The sequence below is a fragment of the Capsicum annuum genome, chromosome 3 (assembly GCF_002878395.1).
Source record: "Capsicum annuum cultivar UCD-10X-F1 chromosome 3, UCD10Xv1.1, whole genome shotgun sequence".
In the NCBI taxonomy this organism is placed as follows: Eukaryota; Viridiplantae; Streptophyta; class Magnoliopsida; order Solanales; family Solanaceae; genus Capsicum; species Capsicum annuum.
This window is the reverse complement of record NC_061113.1, coordinates 76,013,214-76,032,384: the sequence shown is the minus strand read 5'-3', so window position 1 is coordinate 76,032,384 and position 19,171 is coordinate 76,013,214. Positions and strand designations below refer to the sequence as shown.

At 36.3% G+C, this 19,171-nt stretch overlaps 1 protein-coding gene across 5 annotated transcripts in view; it reads right to left on the bottom strand.

The window, feature by feature from the left end:
* Positions 1-19,171, bottom strand: part of LOC107863759 (calcineurin B-like protein 3) — a 35,087-nt gene continuing 15,916 nt past the window's right edge. For 4 of the 5 annotated variants that reach the window (XM_047408079.1, XM_047408081.1, XM_016709889.2 and 1 more), the window contains 2 exons: positions 390-502; positions 1-275 (listed from right to left, as the gene is read on the bottom strand). In XM_047408079.1, coding sequence (XP_047264035.1) covers positions 218-275; positions 390-502 — 171 coding nt within the window. In that variant the 3' untranslated portion in view covers positions 1-217. Of the gene's footprint in view, positions 276-389; positions 503-1,946; positions 2,592-19,171 lie in introns of those variants that run through there. The other variant, XM_047408080.1, reaches the window with a different exon arrangement.

Sequence of the window (19,171 nt, the reverse complement as noted above, 5' to 3'; positions counted from 1 at the left end):
TGAATTGGAAACCAGACATTTATTACTACGGCAACATAATACATAACCACCACACTCAAAATGAACAAGAAATCAAGAAAATATTCGAATTTTGAAATAGAGTAAAAACAAGAGCAAAGAACCGTATCCAGACATCGATAAACTGGCTAATTGCCCTGACAACAGGAAAAAGAGAATGTAAATGTAGTTCTCTAAACTCCAGCCTGTATATCCCAAGTCAGGTATCCTCAACTCGGGAATGAAAGACAAAACTCGGGAATGTAGTAGTAATATCCCTGTTTAAATGAGGAATATTTTTGAGTCAATCATTGCCACATAGTATGGACAATATAACAGTTTGAAAACATGATTATATATGGAGTAATGCCAAGTTTCAAAATGCCACTCACTTAAGATACTGGAGGGTCATGTTCTTCAAAAGTGAAGGATGTTGCAAGACCAAACTTCTCCATTCCTCCTTGTCAATCTTTCCGTCATGTTTAGTATCAGCTTCTTCAAAAGTCTGATGAAGAAGAGAAATATTAGTTGAACAATAGAATTCATGGGAAACCTCTACAACAGGAATAAATAAAATGGGGCCAGAAGGATGAACTAGAAATAAATATGATAACCATCCAGATCCAATTGCATATTATATAATTCAGATCAACATAAACACAACTCAAATAAATGAGCAAATCCCAACCAACGGCAGATAGTTCCATCCCTCTATTTTTCTTTTTTTGTTATAAGTATTTTTCATAGATAGGCATCAAAAAGGTGCCAATATATATAGGAAAGAGACTCTGATTCACTTAGATTTGAAAGAACTCAAGAAGTGCACAAAAATATTTACATCACATTCATATTCCCATTGCAACATGTGTAAAATTAGGTGTCTTTGGTTACAAAATAGGAAGAAATAATCCCCATAACGAATCTAGCATTGTTAATACAATGTTTGGTTCATGTTTTTCTTTTCAGCATAACTAACTCACATTTAAGTTATGAGGGAATCGACATATAGTTTTATGCAAGATAGCATGCGGAATAAGAATGCAAGTATTAATAATACATCGATTAAAATCACTAAAATTGAAGGTGGAGAGGATGTCTCCCACCGTATTGGGGCGGGATGGATGAAGTGGAAGCTCGCCTCAGGGTGTTGTGTGATAAGAAAGTGCCGTCCAAGCTTAAAGGTAAATTCTACAGGGTGGTAGTCCATCCGGCCATGTTGTATGGAGCGGAGTGTTGGCCAGTCAAGAACTCCCACATTCAAAAATTGAAGGTGGCGGAAATGCGGATGTTGCGTTGGATGTGTGGGCTTACTAGGGGTGATAGAGTTCGGAATGAGACTATCCAGGAGAAGGTTGGAGTGGCTTTGGTGGAGGACAAAATGTGGGAAGTCCGATTGAGATGGTTCGAACATGTGATGAGGAGGGGCATGGATGCCTCGGTTCATAGGTGTGAGAGGCTTGCTTTGGATGGTTTCAGATGGGATAGGGGTAGGCCGAAGAAATACTGGAGAGAGGTGATTAGGCGGGACATGGAGCAGTTACAGCTTACTGAGGACATGACCCTAAATAGGAAGATCTAGAGGACGCAAATTAGGATAAAAGGATAGAGCCAGTTTGGGTCGTTAGTGGAGGGTATTACTTGGTGGGTGTATTATTCTTGTTATGCCATCTTGTTCCATGCTTTATTACGAATTTGTTTACTATTCTTTGTGGGTGTTGTATTTATGTTATGTCATCTTGTTCCATGCTTTATTACAGATTTGTTTATTATTCCTTGTCTTGAGCCGAGGGTCTATCGGAACAGCCTTTCTACTTCTCCGGAGATAGTGGTATGGACTGCGTACATCTTACTCTCCCCAGACCCCACTATGTGGGAATACACTGGGTTTGTTGTTGTTGCTGTTGATTAAAATCACAAAAATGACAAAAATGACCTTCATATAGCAAACAATATTTTATTTTGTTAAAAAAATATATATTTCAAATTGTAATGCTATATATAGTTTTCAATACATCAAATCAAAATTCTAATAATAAATAATCCCTACATTACAGTCCCTGCATCAGAATCCCAGCTTTATTAATCACTCTATTACAATCTTTAAACAACTCGCTTCCAAATCAAATGACCCCTATATTTATATAAGCACTAGACAATGTTGTGTTTATGCCTCCATAAAGACAAAGGACAGCTAACTATACTCTGTGTCACATGGTGCATCCAAATGCATTCAGGAAGATAAACAACACGTCCCAAGCTTATTTGCAGAAAAGAAACAGGTACCCAGTGGTTATGTGCTTAACATAAGCAGCCACTGAGCATATATTGAAACCTCTCTATTGCAAGATTTGATGTGCACCATGAATATTTATTCACCTTCCATGGTCAGCTATCTTTTACATTCAATGATCTGCTTAATATTAGTATTGTAGCGTTTAATTGAGAATTCATCAATCTTAGCACTATTCCAGATTAAACATATCATGTTTAACTGGGGTTCTTTGCTCCTTCAGTTTTCCTAAGCAATTGTGCTTTTCTTTCAATCTCACATGCAACGAATTTCCCCAAAAGTTTTTTCCCGCTAATTCATTTATCTGCATTCAACAATTAATGCAACGACATACCCAGTGAATTCAGCAGTTAATGTCTCCCGATTAAATACAGTATTGTGCAAATCAGGAAAGGTTTGTACTGTTTTAATGAATTCTTTTTTTTAATGACCAAGAAATTTATTTGGGCCCAAACCTTAGAACCTAACACAACCTTCAAAATTTGGAGATAATGGTCGTCCTTCCCCTCTACTTTTCTCCACTTAAATACCAGGTTTAAATCACAGACGCATGGCTTGAACAGTGACCTAGGTCACAAGTCCCTCAACCTTTACCACTTGCACTAAACCCGAGGGGATTTAAAGAATTCTTGATAACTGCTTATCCATCTCCAAATAGACATTCCATGGGATCTTGCTATTCGTTTTGAAAATGACATATTTTTTATTGAAGAGACATGTGGCTGAGCTAACCATAGGCTGGAGATTTGGAGACATGTTGGAGCCTAAAGGGTTCCGGTTGAACAGGACTAAAATAGAATATTTAAGTGCAAATTCAATGACGTAACCTACACGGCAAACGTGGAAGTATGAATTGACAAATAGGTCATCTCAAAGAAATAAAGTTCCAAGTATCTAGGGCCAATAATCCCAGGAAATAGGAAGATTGACAATAATATTAAACATTGTATCGGAGATGGGTTAAGAAAATGGAAGCTCACATCTTGTGTTTTGCGTGATAAGAATGTACCACTAAGCCTTAAAAGGCAAGATTTATAAAGTGGTGGCCAGACCAACTATGTTGTATGGAGCGAAATGTTGGCCGGTTAAGAGCTCGCACATCCAGAAAATGAAAGTAGTGGTAGTGAGAATGCTGAGATGGATGTGTGGGCATACTATGATAGATAGGATCAGGAAATAAGCTATTCAAGACAAGGTGGAAATGACCTCCATGATGGACGATAAGGGAGGTGACTCTGAGATGGTTCGGGCATGTAAAAAGAAGTTGCACATCTGTCCCAATGAGTAGGTGTGAGAGGTCGATTATAGTGGATATACGGAGAGGTAGAGGTACGCTGAAGAAGTCTGGGACATGTGACTAAATAAAACATTTCATACATGCAACTAATTCGAGGACAAGACCCTAGATAAGAAGATCCGGAGGTCGAGGATTAGGGTAGAAAGTTGGTAAATATTCAAGTGTTGCCTAGTTCCCTCTCCCACTACCTTATTCTTTGATTTAAATAGTATCTATTATTTCCTTTGCTTCAGTTATTGTATTATTTGTTGTTGCTACTTGTTATCTTCTTAATTGTTTTAAGTTTTTTTTTCTTCGCTACTGCTTGATTTGCAATATGCTTTACTTGAGCCAGTATCGAAAACAGCCTCTCTACCTTTACAAGGTAGGGAGTAAGCCTGCATATACACCACCCTCCCCAGACCCCACTTATGGGGTTACATACTAGGTATGTTGTTATTACAATGTTTAGCTATTCCAAACTTGTTATGGTTACTCCATTACACTTATTTCATTGCTAAATCTACATAGCCAGTTTTGAAGATGGCTCTTCACTAGACAATTCAAAACTTTTATCTCCCAAATCGTCCATATTTTAACCATCATTATTGTGGTCCACTTTACTAGGTATAATTTGTGCCTTTCCATAGAATATCTGTCTCAATTTGCTTAGTAGCTTCACTACTTTTGCAGGGATTGGATGCAAAAGTTGCAAAAGTAGTTAATATATGAGGATCTCATCAAGCACAAAATCAATAAATGCTAGTCCACTACCCGTTGAAAAATATCGCTTATTATTGGTAACTAATCTCCTTTCACATTCACTTAATGTAATAACCCAATATTATTTATTCAAATATAATTTATGAGGTGGAGAATTGATTAAATGGTCAGTGGACCTAATTTACTATTACATCGGTTAGTTGGGTAATGAAGTAATTTGGATGATAAAATAATAGTGAAAAATCGGCTAAGGTCCACATCTTTCCTTACTGACTACATATACGGACGACTTGGTTCACTAGCTAATCCATAGAGAGGGAGGGCTTTCGAAGCAGCCAATGGCTGGCCCACCGTAACCGGAAATACAATTGCCACTATTTTAATTTGGTCAACTTATAATTTGTGTAGGGAGCTATTGTGGAGAAAATGCAAGTATATATAGCACCTATTTTTCAATCCAACAATAGTGCATTTAATTGCATTGAAATGATATAATTATCACTATATCTTGGCAATGATTTCAAAATAAATGATTAATGTAATGATAGAAGTGATAGAACTTATAAAATTGGATATGAAATTGAGAACTTGGACTCAAAGCTTAGGCTTCAGAGTCCTGTGAGTTAAGAAGCAGTATCTTGCTTATGGATATGTTGTCGCAATATTTAAAAATATGAAGCTACAAGGGCATTTTAGGGAAGTTTCTTTTATTCATTTCCATCTCATGTGATAGAAGAGTTTGAATTAAGATCTAGTCCTTGAATATTTCATCACACATGGTGAGAACAAGATCGTTCCCTGAAGGACTAGAAGAGGCACAATAATGCAGGTTATGCCTAGGGCACGTGGTAGGCCGAAAGCTCAGACTAGGACCACAACTACTACATCTATTAGCTTGCAAGCCCCCGACTACTTGGCAAGCTAGAGTAGTGCAGCCTGTGGTACTTGACACACAGGATGTTCCCGTACAGACAATAGTTCCTGGTCCTACCATTACTTTTCCACCTGATGTAGTAGCAAGACAAATGAGGTCTTGGAGCCAGTTGAGGAGCCAACACCACCAGAGGGACATGTTATTATCTGCATTCAGATTCCTGTTGCTATTCATGTGGATCAGCAGCCTATCCCAGCTGTTGACACTGTGATTCCTATTCTTATTGTAACTCCCGAACCTGTGATACAGTTAGGAGGAACAGGACCTTCTACTGCTGCTGGTGATGATCATGTGAGGAAGATGCAGTCTTTTATGAATTTCTTTCCTCCAGAGTTTGATGACACTCCATTAACTAATTACAGCCCAGAAGTTGAGAGAGAAGATCCTTCTTACTATGGGTATTGAGACTCACATGGGGTAGCCTTTACTGCTTTTCTGTTATCTGGCATAGCTAAATCTTGGTAGGTTTCTTCTCAGACGGCGCAGACTTGCTGGATCTCGACTGCTCACTTGGAGTGAGTTTGTGGCCTTATTCATGGAGAAGTTCATTCCACAAAGTCAGCATGAGGAGAGGCAGTGACAGTTTGGGCAGAAAGCCATGAATGTGGCTGAGTATGATGCTAGCTTCACTGATTTGGCTCGCTATGCGCCTCATTTGATCCCTACTTATAGGGAGAAGGTGTTTAGGTTTGTTGTTGATGGGTTACGATACCATACTCGAGTTACGTTGGTGGACGGGAGTCATAATGGTTCACATCTGGATATTGTTGATACTTGATACTTGATACTGAGGTGAGTGCCAATCACACCTTTTGAAATGGGGTCGTGACACTTATAGCTTCAACACGCTCTTCACATGCAAGCCTTATTCTTTTACATGGGCCAAGAATGTGGAGTTTCTTTTTTATAATGTGTGGCAGTGAGATTTGAATCACAACCTCTACCTGCTCTAGTAGCATGTGAAGCATTTGATTATCTCAGCTAAAAGATTATGTTACCAGAGATAGAGAGGACACTTTTATTTACTTAATTATAACAACAACAAACCCAGTGTATTTCCACAAAGTGGGGTCTGGGGAGGGTAAGATGTACGCAATCCATACCGCTACCTCCGAAGAGGTGGAGAGGTTGTTTCCGATAGACCCCCGGCTCAAGATAAAGAATAGTAAACAAGGAGATGGATGACACAACAAAAAATCAGGAATAAGAAATAATAGAATAGAAACCAAATAAAATATGATATATGAGAAATAAGGGCAACACTAAATAAGAAAATAGGAACTAAGAAATAAGAAATAGGACCCTCACCTGGTAGTAACATACCCTCACATACCAAAGACACCTAAGTACACAGTCATAGAATTACAAACTCGGCTACACAAGATCTCTCCTGACTGCCTGCTACAACCCACACTCTCACACTAGCCTTCTACCCTTATCCGCGACCTCCACACCTTCCTATCTAGGGTCATGTCCTCACTAAGCTGAAGCTGCTCCATGTCATGTCACATCACCTCCCTCCAGTATTTCTTCGACCTACCTCTACTCCTCCTAAAACCATCCAGAGCTAGCCTCTCACACCTATAAACTTGGGCATCCGCGCCCCTCCTCATCACATGCCCAAACCATCTCAGCCTTCCTTCCCGCATCTTGTCCTCCACCGAAGCCACTCCCACCTTCTCCCGGATAATCTCATTCCTAACTTTGTCCCCTCTAGTAAAGCCCAAACATCCAACGTAACATTCTCATTTCCGCCACCTTCAATTTTTAGATGTGGGATTGCTTGACAGGCCAACACTCCGCTCCATACACCATGGCCGGACGGACTGTCACTCTATAGAATTTGTCTTTAAGCTTAAGGGGCACCTTCTTATCACACAACACTCCCGAGGCGAGCCTCCACTTCAACCAACCTGCTCCAATACGTTTAGAGACATCCTCATCAATCTCACTATTCCCCTGAATCGTAGACCCAAGATACTTAAAATTATCCCTCTTACAAAATATTCAATAAATTCCTATTAAAGTAGGTCTACCATCATAATATTTTTTGGATTATTCTACCATCATAATTTTTATAAATCAGAGTTTACCTCAGACAACTTTAAGCTATATATTTTTGTTCTTTCTAGAGTACACCTAGTGTAAGTGAATCCCCATCAATCACCCAAGGCCATTTGCCTAGCACTTTAACTTCTGCCAATTCAAACCTCAAATCCAACCTTTCACTTCTTTTATGGTCCATAAATATGAATAACAACAATCAGTCTTTCTCTAGCAACGAATAAAATTTGCCTGTCCTCTGTTACAAAGGCAAATGATAGAGTTCAACTTGCATCGCTATGTAATCCAAAAGATTAGTTGCTTTGAGTTACTGTGCTAAGTTGTCACCAGAGAGTGGAAGAGAAGTATCAAAATCTACTACAGATTACAGATGCATAGAGAGAAGGTAGACTTCCTCTCTAGTATCACACGTCGGATTGCAGCGATATTCCATCATTCAATTACTGCATAAATCCAAAACTATAGTCACTGAGGGTCTGTTTGGAAAGCCACCTATTGGAATTGGTGTAATTATTAGGGTTGCCTGTAACTACAAGTCTACTATTTGGTTGCACAAATGTAATCACATGGTTATGTTAAATTTTTTAAATAGAAATTAATTATCAAAAACTAAAAATTAATATTTGACAAATAAGGGTCTTTATAAATGATATTAAACTAGGTATTTATGATATTTATTGTCTTTTGAAAATATATTATGTAGTAATTAATAAACATATGTTCTTAACTAAAATTATAAAAATAATTGATATATATTTTTCAAAAGAGTACATTTTAATAAAATTAATCATAAATATTAAAAGCATATTATTTTTAAGAACATCATGAAATGCATGTTTCACAAAAAGATTAATACTATATATATATATATATATATATATATATATATAATGTCATAAAATTATTAAAGTACTCAACAAAATGATAATCTATCAATTTAAACTAAAAAAAATGAATGACGTGCAATGTGAAATATCAAGTCAATACTACTAAAACAAATAAATTTGAAACCAAAAAAATAACATAAGTTCAAAATTCAAAACAAAAAAAATTAGCATAATACTCTTAAGTTAAATTCCAACATAACGTATATAAATATAATTCAAAAAAAAAAAACTTAGGTTTATAAACTTATTCAACAATGAATTCTACTTTAATTTAAAAATTAGAATACTAAACACAAATATGTTAAATCAAAAATATAAATATAAATATAAAACAAATAAAAAATAGATAACACAATTATTCATGGAATCAAAAGAAGTAAAAAGTTGGGAAATGAAAAGTAAGGAAATGAAATATAAATTATACAAAATAAAAAATATTATAATAATAAAAAAAATTAAAATAATAGAAATAAAAATAAATTAAAACAAAAACAATTAAAATAAAAAAATTTAAAAGTAACCAGAGAAAATTGAAGGAAAGGAGTATTTTAAGTCTTGAACGAAGGATTGGTAACATTGAGCAACTTAAAAGGTCAGACATCATTAGCAAACTTGATTAAGTTAATTATTGACTTGATTAATATTTTCAAAATTTTCTAATCTTTTCAAAAATACAAATCAACCCAACTCACACCCCTCTTCAATTAAAATCAACCACTCTCGAGAGAGAGACAGCTTCTCTCAACTCTCTCTCAACCAACAGTTCTGCAAAATTTCTCCCTTCAACCTCCGACGACAAATAGTCGGGAGAGTTCCTTTTCGACTTTCAACCGTTAATCGATGTGAAGACTTCTCCGGTGACAACAACTTCGAGTTCCTCGTCATCCCATTTCCTTTTTCACAGGTAAAAAATTATGAAGAAACAGAGGAACTTGAGTCAACTACTCTTCTAGTATTGAAATGTGGACTGAATAAAACCCTAATTTCTGGCATTTCTTCTTTTTGTTGTCGTACTGTTGATTCGAATTTATTAGTGATTTTTTTATCACAGTTGATGTTCTTAGTGTGTGTGTGATGTGTTGGTGTTGCTGGGTTGATTTGTTGTTTGTCTTGGTAAAAATGGTATTGCAACAGATGAAACATCTGATGCAACTATGAAAATCTGATGCAACAGGTGAACAATCTAACAAATCATTCATCTATTGCGACAGACGACTCTTCTGTTTGGAAGAAATCTAAACAATATTGATCTAACAGATAACTGATTAGTGATCTATTTTTATTCTTTCCAACGATTTACTCTTCATTTTGCAACAGATTAGTGACTGTTTTTATTCTTTCCAATGGTTTACTCATCCATTGCAACAGGTCGGTTATATATTGCCACAGATTAGTAATCTGTTTTTATGGTTTCCAACGGATTACTCATCCTTTGCAACAGGTTGGTTATATGTTGCAACAGATAAACTACCTGGTGCAACAGATTAGTAATCTGTTTTTATTCTTTCCAACGGTTTACTCATTCGTTGCAATAGGTCAGTTATATGTTGCAATAGATAACATACCTGATGCAACAGATTAGTGATCTGTTTTTATTCTTTCCAAAGGTTTACTCATCCGTTGTAATAGGTCGGTTATATGTTGCAACAGATAACATACCTGGTGCAACAGATTAGTGATCTGTTTTTATGATTTCCAACGGATTACTCATCCGTTGCAACGGGTCGTTTATATGTTGCATCAGATAAAATATCAGGTGCAACAGATTAGTGATCTGTTTTTATGGTTCCTACGGATTACTCATCCGTTGCAACGGGTCGGTTATATGTTGCATCAGATAAAATACCAGGTGCAACAGATTAGTGATCTGTTTTTATGGTTTCTACGGATTACTTATTCGTTTCAACAGGTCGGTTATATGTTGCAACAGATAACATACCTGGTGCAACAGATTAGTTGTCTGTTGGAACTGTTATATTACTGTTATGCATTAATCAATTAGAATCTATGTTATATTCCTGTTAATTTAAGATAATATGGCTCCCAAAAGAAAAGAAATCGAATCAAGTCCAAGTAAAGGAACAAGTGCAGCAGCTCGGCTACATCCACTACTCTATGAGCTTGCTTTACAAGCGTTATCTCAATCAGGAGCAGAAGATAATGAACACGGGGAGGAGGAATCTTTCAAAGAGATGATCCAAACGCTAATAGTCCTTCCGCCGAAGAGTTGGTCAAAACCTTCAGCATTGATCGTGCAGTGCGGTGGTGCCATAGATTTAACGGGTGATCTCGTGGTTAAGTCAGTCATGGAAAAATCTTTCGACGCCTTTAGAAAAATACTTCGAGAACAAAAATTGGATTCTTATTTCAAGGAAAGCTGCTTTGGGCAATATCTTGATTTGCCAGAGGACAACAATGCTCGTTTCCTGATGAAAATGGTATATGATCTTCTCAAGCGTAGGTTTATGTATGAAAACAAAGATAAGATGGATAAGGTGTGGATAAATTACTGTGGCATGCCTATTTGTTTTGGTTGGAAGGAGTTTGTCATAGTTACCGAACTAAAATGTTATCCTCCTCCTTCACAGGTTATACCTACTCTGATCCAAAAAAAAGCACCCAACACACCCAAAAAAGGCAAAGGCAAGTCGAGTGATCGTGATGACCTGGTGTCCATTGTTGGTCCAAGCTTCAAAAAACAAAATCTGATAGAAGCATTGAAAGGTAAAGGACTTTCAAAAAAGCACAAGCAATCATTGTGCCTGGTTTGGTTTGTACATAATGTTCTTTGGGCGAGAGACGTTAATAACAAAATAAGCCTCGATTTGATAAATCTCTTCGAGGATCTTGAGGCATTTAACAGCTATCCTTGGGGTTATGAAAGCTTCAAAATGACTGTCGAATATTTGTTGACTCCGTTAACGCCAAAAACAGTCAACTTATATGGCTTTCCATGGGCCTTCATGGTAAATATTTCTTTTATCATGATATGAATCATCATTTTTTTATTCAATAATGTTTTTGATTTATTAGCGTTATGTTATAGGTTTGGGCATTTCAAGCCATTCCTTATTTGAGACAAGTGAACTACCAGGAAAAAGTTTCCTGTCCAAGAATTCTGAGATGGTTGTCGGCCAAAATCGATAAAAATTTTAAGAAGTCCAATTCTAATCAAGTTTTTGTTTTAGTTAATGATTAAATGATTTCATCATCATTCTTAATATATGTACCAATTTATTTTAGATTGTCCATCCGTGGCTTGTTCCGACCAACGAGAGTTGAAGATGCCATTTTTTCTTACTTTACGGTCTGTGCAAACTTTATCTGACCCTAAGGTCGTTGATGGAATAAAAATGAAATTGTTTGGAGCAACAACCATCACAAGAAAAACAATTTTGGAGGGTGGGGCTAATGATGCTTCTCTTACAGTTTTTGAAACAACAAGCCATTATTAATATGATCATAATGGTTGTATAGATTTTTCTCTAGATTTTGCCGCATCTAGCGAATGTTTTGCATGCAAATGTCAAGACAGCAAGGCAAAACATGAGGGAGTGATTAATGCTATTAATGCACTAACTGCTTCTGTAAAGGAAATGACATCTAAGAGGGGTGTCATTCCATCTAAGAGGATTTCATATCCAGACACTCCACTAGTGATCAAGGCGGCTAAGAGGAGAAGAAAAGACACTTCCAAGGCATCATCAAGCATAAAAAAAAAGTAAGATTGCAACGCCTCTGTCTTTGTCTTGCACCGATGTTCAGTGTGCAAGGGCCACAGGAGAGCAGCATGAGCTGAAGAAGGTGAATATACATCATCTGTTCCAAAAAACAAACAGGCACATCTGTTTCAACAAATGATACATCTGCTAAAAATTACCAAACAGATATATACATCTATTGCAACTGTTGTCTAACCTGTTGCATCAGATTCGTTATCTTTTTCAACAGATGAGTCTTATGTTACAACAAATGGGTCATCTGTTCGAAATTATCGTACTGCTCTGATTTACCTGTTCGAATTTGTCCCAATAGATAATCCATCTGATGCATATTGCAACAGATGTATAATCTGTTGTATATCTCTACTTAGCATTAACAATTCTGGCTTTCCAGGTGGATGTCACAGTAGAAGCTACTGCCGAAGAGCATAATATCACAGTTAATAATCCATCAATTGCTTCAAAAGAAGAAGAAAAAGTAGAGTTTGTCAGTTTGGGAGAACAAAAGAATTACCCGTTTGAAGGGTTCAACATCTCGGATGAGGCTCCCAAAAACTAACACAGTTGATCAACGACTATTCAGAATGAATTGCCGATAGGCTGTTAAAGCATTATGCTGGCAGGTACATAAATCAATTTTATAGATATTGGTTTATACAATTCTTGTTGTAAGAACCTGACATTAACGCATATAAATCATCATGTAGAAAACAAAATGACGAGCACTACAAAGTGAACGAATCGAGTCTTGATTTTGATATGTTCGACTTTGTTGTTGCACATCCCGAAACAAAGAATTGGTTCGATTTGATGTCACAGCCCTAAACTTGCTAGAATGATGAGGTTTAAATGCCATACATATTACTATTAATTAATACTTTATTTAATTGCATCTGCGTATTGATTTTTTCATCACGTAATCCGAAATGTTTGATAATATGTGCAGCACATCGATGTCATTTTTTACTACCTCCGAAAGAAGGCCAAGTTGCAAACACAAGAACAATACAAATACACGACAGGCAATTGTTTGTACAAAGTTTATATTAATAATGCCTACGATAGGTATTATCAACAACAGCCGGAAGTTTCCCGAAACGAGGAATGTTTAATCAACATCATCAAAGGTTTTAGCATTCCGGCTGGCTTACCTTGGCATTTGGTCGACGAAGTGTACATCCCAATCAATTGTGGTGATGAATTCCATTGGGTGTTGGCTGTCATCGTTCTAAAAGAGAGGCGCATCCGAGTTTATGACTCGATGTCGCGAAGGAGACGTTCTGGGCCATCGTCTGAGATACAAAAGCTGGCCAAAATATTGCCTACTTACCTTGATATGAGTGGCTTTTTGGATCAAAAAGTTCGTACTGATTGGTCAACGATTGAAGCATACGGGGATAAAATGGCTAATCCATTTGATGTACAATATGTTAAAGGAATTGCTCAACAAACCATTGGTAGCCTGTAAGTTTAAGTGTCATGATTTAGTTTCATTTCACAAATTTCACAACGCTTGCATGAACTGCAAGATAGGGATTATCTATTTTTTTATAACGCATGGATTACGGTCCTTTTGTTGTCGCCTACGCCGAGTATTTGAGCGATGGATAACAAGTACCAAATGATGGACTTGATGCCGGATTACTCCGCAAAAGATATGCTGCTCTTTTATGGAAATATGGAGAAGCGAAAGCTCAGAAGCCGTACGCAACCGACGTTAAAGATCCACGACGATCAAAGCCGAATTCCGTAGCACCGGATGAAGAACAACTTGTCCATATTGATTAGATCTTTATAGCTTGAGTCCGTCAATGTAATAACCTATCCTCCTTGGTTTAACTTGTTGATTTATTTGTAGAGTAGATCGTTTGTACCCATAATGATTTTTTTTATATTTCATTTATTTGTTGAGTTATTTTCGAAGGCTTCGATTTATTTTATTCTGTCTATGAATATAATTTAATCTTTAGTTTTGAACATGTTAGTTGAAATGGAGTACTAGATTCAAATATCGCAACAGATAATACATCTGCTACAACAAACGACATATCTTATCAGACAGATTTAGACATATGTTGCAACATGAGATGCAACACGTAGGTCATCTGCTGGAAATTATATAACAGGTCTTCCTACTTTTTTTATTTGCTCCAAATTACCGATCAGTTGCAACAGATAGATTATATGTTGCAACAGATCATATATCTGTTGTGACAGACAGACTGGGAACATCTGCATAACGTAACAGATAACCAACTTATTCCAACAGATAATCAATCTATCACAACAAGTACTATATATGTCACGACAGATATAAAATCTGTTGCATTATAAAAATTCAACTTGGCCAGACATAAAAATTATTGCCACTACATGTAAAGTGAATTGGCTTAACAATAACAACAACAAACCCAGTATATTCCCACATAGTGGGGTTTGGGATGGTAAGAAAGTATGCAAAGCAACTCTTCTTAAAAAGTCCATCTATGTTTTCCTTCTTCATAATACTCTTAAGTTCGTTAAAAGGTTTCCCCAATTGACATTTAAGTATAACATTACGAAATACTGCGTTAGGGTTACTCATCGGCATCGCAACTCAAAACCCAACGATACTAATAGTCTTGACAAAAACCATGCCGGGATTTTGATATTATTTCACGCTCCATTGGTGAGAAGGAGTTATCACTTTCCTCAGCTTCATTTTGCCCTAACTGAGATTGTTCTGGAAGTTCCTCCGAATCTATCTGTAGTTTAGCCTTTTTTGTTGGGTGGTCAGAAGTTGATCCATTTTCAGTTTCTTTTCTTTTGGGAGACATCTTTTAACTACAAACAATAGAAAAATAAAAAATACATTACATTTGATGTCTGCATAATTTTAAAAAAAAAAGTGAGACAAATTTCAATAAATTATTCTACGCCACATAACAAAAAAAATACTCCAATAGACAACCCATCAGTTGGAACAGATGGGGAACCCGAATCTGTTTGAAGACCTATTTAATATCTCCCAACAGATATTCCACCTGTTGCAACAGATGGACAAATTTCAATAAATTATTCTACGCCACATTACAAAAAAATACTCCAACGGATAACCCATTAGTAGGAATCTGTTTGAAAACCTATTTAATATCTCCCAACAGATTTTTCACTCATTGCAACAGATGGACCACCACCACAACAACCAATGCCACCAATACCAATACCAACACCAAAACCACCGACACCACCGCCAAAAAACACAAATACCAACACCACTAATAACAGCCACCAACAACACCACAAACACCATCCAACAATACCACGATAGTCAACAAAACACTGAGAGAAAAACTAGGGTTTTCTCGGGTGCTTCCTACTTTTTTAGCATCAAAACTAAAAATTGTTAACCCACTCGAAGATAATACAACTAAAAGTTTTTTTTCATTATTAACTAAAAAGCCCTATTTTTTAGAATAAAGAACAAATGCAGAAGAACTCTTCTCGAACTCTGTTACCTTCGAAGACAAAGAAAACAACGGATACCAGCGGGAATGAAGTCGAAAAAAACAATTCTATATGGTCGTAAATGGGAAGAAAATCGACCTGTTTTGAAGGGTTGAGCAATATGTTGAGTAGTTGTTTGTATTGTTGAGAGAGAGAGGAGACCCCGAGAGAAAGAAGAGAGAGAACTTCAGATTTGAAATGAAGAGTTTTTCACGCAAATGGATGATTTGTATGGGTTGATTTGTAATTTTGAAAAAGAATGACAAGTTTTGAAATTGCTAAGTTGGTTCGAATTTATCTTAATTAATTTTAAAAAATTTAAAAGATACAGTTTTTAAAACATTGAGTTGATGAGAACTCATTTCAACTCAGAGTGATCGATCGACGACTCGGGTCGGGATGAACGCAATACCAACACCATGCAATTGCAAAGACTCGATTGGATTTGTAGTTGACCTTGTGCTCATTCATTCATCCCTAGTTCTACCTAAATCAACTTAGTACTATCACTATCCTAACATTGAGTTGATGAGAACTCATTTCAACTCAGAATGATCGATCGACGACTCGGGTCGGGATGAACGCAATAACAACGCCATGCAACTAGTTCCACCTAAATCAATTGCAATGGAATCTGTTGCAACAAATGACTGAGCTGTTGAAAATTTTCAAACAGATATTCATATCTGTTGCAACAAATGACATATCTGATTTAATTATCAAATAGACATTTGCATCTGTTGTGACAGATGACTGAGCTGTTGGAAATTTTCAAACAGATATTTATATTTGTTGTAACAGATGACATATCTGATTTAATTATCAAATAGACATTTGCATCTGTTGTGACAGATGACTCAGCTGTTGGAAATTTTCAAATAGATATTTATATTTGTTGTAACAGATGAATGAGTTGTTCGAATTTCTAAACAAATATTTATATATGTTGCAACAGATGACATATCTTTTTGAAAATCTTTTTTCTCTTTTAATTTTAAAGCAAGTTTCTGTCCGAGTAGATAATATCAAGTAGTACTTACTACTAAAGGCGGTAAAAAGTGTTTCTTGAATATCTCAAAAGTGAGTTCATTGAGCAGTCTTGTCTTATCTTTTCAATGTCACGAGTCTTAGTCTTCCTCGTGCCCCTCAAATTATTAATGAAATTAATGATTATTAATTAATGAACGTTGAAAACCCACACGTCTACGTACACAATACATCTATAGAAATTATCTCATCTCTCTTCCTTCAACAGCAGTTTATTTTATTCAACTCTCATCTTTTTCTTTCTCTCCTTTTTGGGTTCACAGCCTTTTTCTCTCTTTTCTCCTCTTCTTATAAAGATCCTTTCGGATCTAAACCGATCCATATCTTTCTTCGACTGAAATTGTTGTTTTGATCCCCTTTTTGACATTAAGGTATGGCTTATTATTGCTCTTTCATTCTCGTCTTCTTCTTTGCAAGTTATTTACATCTGTTTTTTTATTTAATTACTATTTACCCATATCATATTTATTAGAAAAAATTAGAGGAACTTTTAAGTGTTGAATAAACAAACTGAGAATTTTTATTACAATATGCGAAAAAAGTCATCTGTTGGGAGAAGTTTAAAACCTTTGTTGGCAGTATCATTTTTTTTGTATGTATTTTGTTTGTTTCTTTATTGTTGATGCAGTTATTGATATTGTTGGTGGGGTTGGCGTTGTTGGAACTTATGGTGTGGTGTTGTTGATGGTTCTGGAACAAAGGATGTTGCTTCTTTGTTGTTGATGTTGTTGGAACAAATGTTGTTGTTTCTTTGTTGTTGATGTTTTTTATTTGTAGTTTATGTTGATGTTGATGTTGCTGCAACAGATGGAGAAACTGTTGGAACAAATCAAACCACCGAAAAGGTTGGTTTGATGTATTTCATCAGACTCCACATCTGTTGCAACAGGCTCCACATCTGTTGCAACAGATGGATAATGTTCTTTCTGTGACATCAGTTTTTTTCCTCTTCTTTGTAGATATAAGGAACTGACAATTGATCAACTTTTGCAGGACCATCACAAGAGGCTGCAGTAAAGATGGGTTCAGAGGAATAAGTTACATGATAATGTTATCGTGGAAACACACATAAAGTGCATTGATTTTGTGAATGTTGTTTTTACTGATTAGTCATAGATCATTCAAACAAGATGTCCGCAATTTTACAGTTAAATTTGGTAAGTCCGAACTGATAAGGCTGAGGGACCATGAATATGGTTCTGATACCCTGTTAAGATTTAATGTCGCTTGTTGCTCATGTTTATTTGTCAAGCATTGTGAAGGGATCTAGTTTTGGTGTCATTGTAAAGAGATTCAATAGCGATTGGACCAACTTTTAGGGTGCATTGGACCCTTAGAGGGCCTTCGAAGCTTAGCATCTAACAAGAACGAAAAATCAATAGAAATTCCCCTAGCGCAAATATATATGGTTGGGTTGCTCGCTCGGGGTGATGATTATATGCCAGAAAGTGCGGTAGGAGAATGTCTTCGAGGGAAAATGGATGGTTGATGGAAGACTATATCATCTGAGAGCTAATTGAAGAATAGACATAGGGTAGAAAGTAACATCTAGCGAATCTGGCTGATGGAATTATCTTAAAAAATGTGAAATCTGAATCAAGTGCAAATATGAAAGCGTATCCGGTAATGTTATTTCGTCTATTGTCTCTCTAAAAGAAAAGTAATGCAGATGGACACTTTTTTAGGGAGCTATGTGGTCGGGATTATCACCTAGATAGAAAATAGGAGAAGACCAACAAAGCAGCCTCACGGGCATCGAGGGTTGAAATGATGTACAACAAGTTAGAAAACTTACGCCAACAGCAATTGCAGTTAAAATAAGGAATCTAAGCGAAGGCGGCAATTTCTGAATTTTAAATTTCATCCCATGCCTTCTTGTTGTGTTTCCGATCAGGTTAATTGAGATTGGAACCACAAATGAGATTGAAAGACAAATTGATTATCATTGCTTCCTTAGCAATATGGTTATAATTGATTGTGTTTTCTTGCCTTAGCATGCTTTCAATATTCCTTGGAGAAGATCAGATGCTTGATGTAGTATGTGAATCTCGATAATTTTCAAGCTTGTTGATTCTGTATTCAAGCTGGTCGTTGCCGTCTTCGAAGTTGGTAAGGAGTTCCTCATCTCTTGTGAGCTCGATCAGGGACACCACCTTCAAAGTTGTGGCATTTTAGGTGCCCTTCAGAACACTTTCTTCAGAAGTTTTAAAGGATACATAGAGGGTTGCAATGTTTGTTTTAGGTCATGATACAAGAAAACCAAGGAACACACGGAATTGGCTCAAAACAGTCCAAACACACTCCAAAAAACAGTCCATTAATTCAAAGAATCGAGGACCCTTTTGAAGACCACTCTCGGATTCAAGAATAAAATATAAGAAGGACAATATAACTAGGTGTTCGACACCTTTTACAGCCAACAACAAACTAAATTAACAACACAAGATGAAACAACAATGAGAAGAACAAATACAAAACTGATACAAGATTACAAAAGAAAAAGGATAGATAGATAGACCACATGAAGGTATAATGTTAAGAACCCAAGAATGGTAACTCTTGAACCCTTAACACTACACACAACAATAAACCTATCTCTTACAAAGACACAAGATCGAAATCCACCTCCCAAGCATCAATGTTTCCAATCAAATGCAAACACAGCCCTAATTTCGGTTTTGGGTGCCTCAAGGAAAGAGAACTTGTGTTTCTTTGTCTTGTAAGACTTACAACTTCATTCATAAA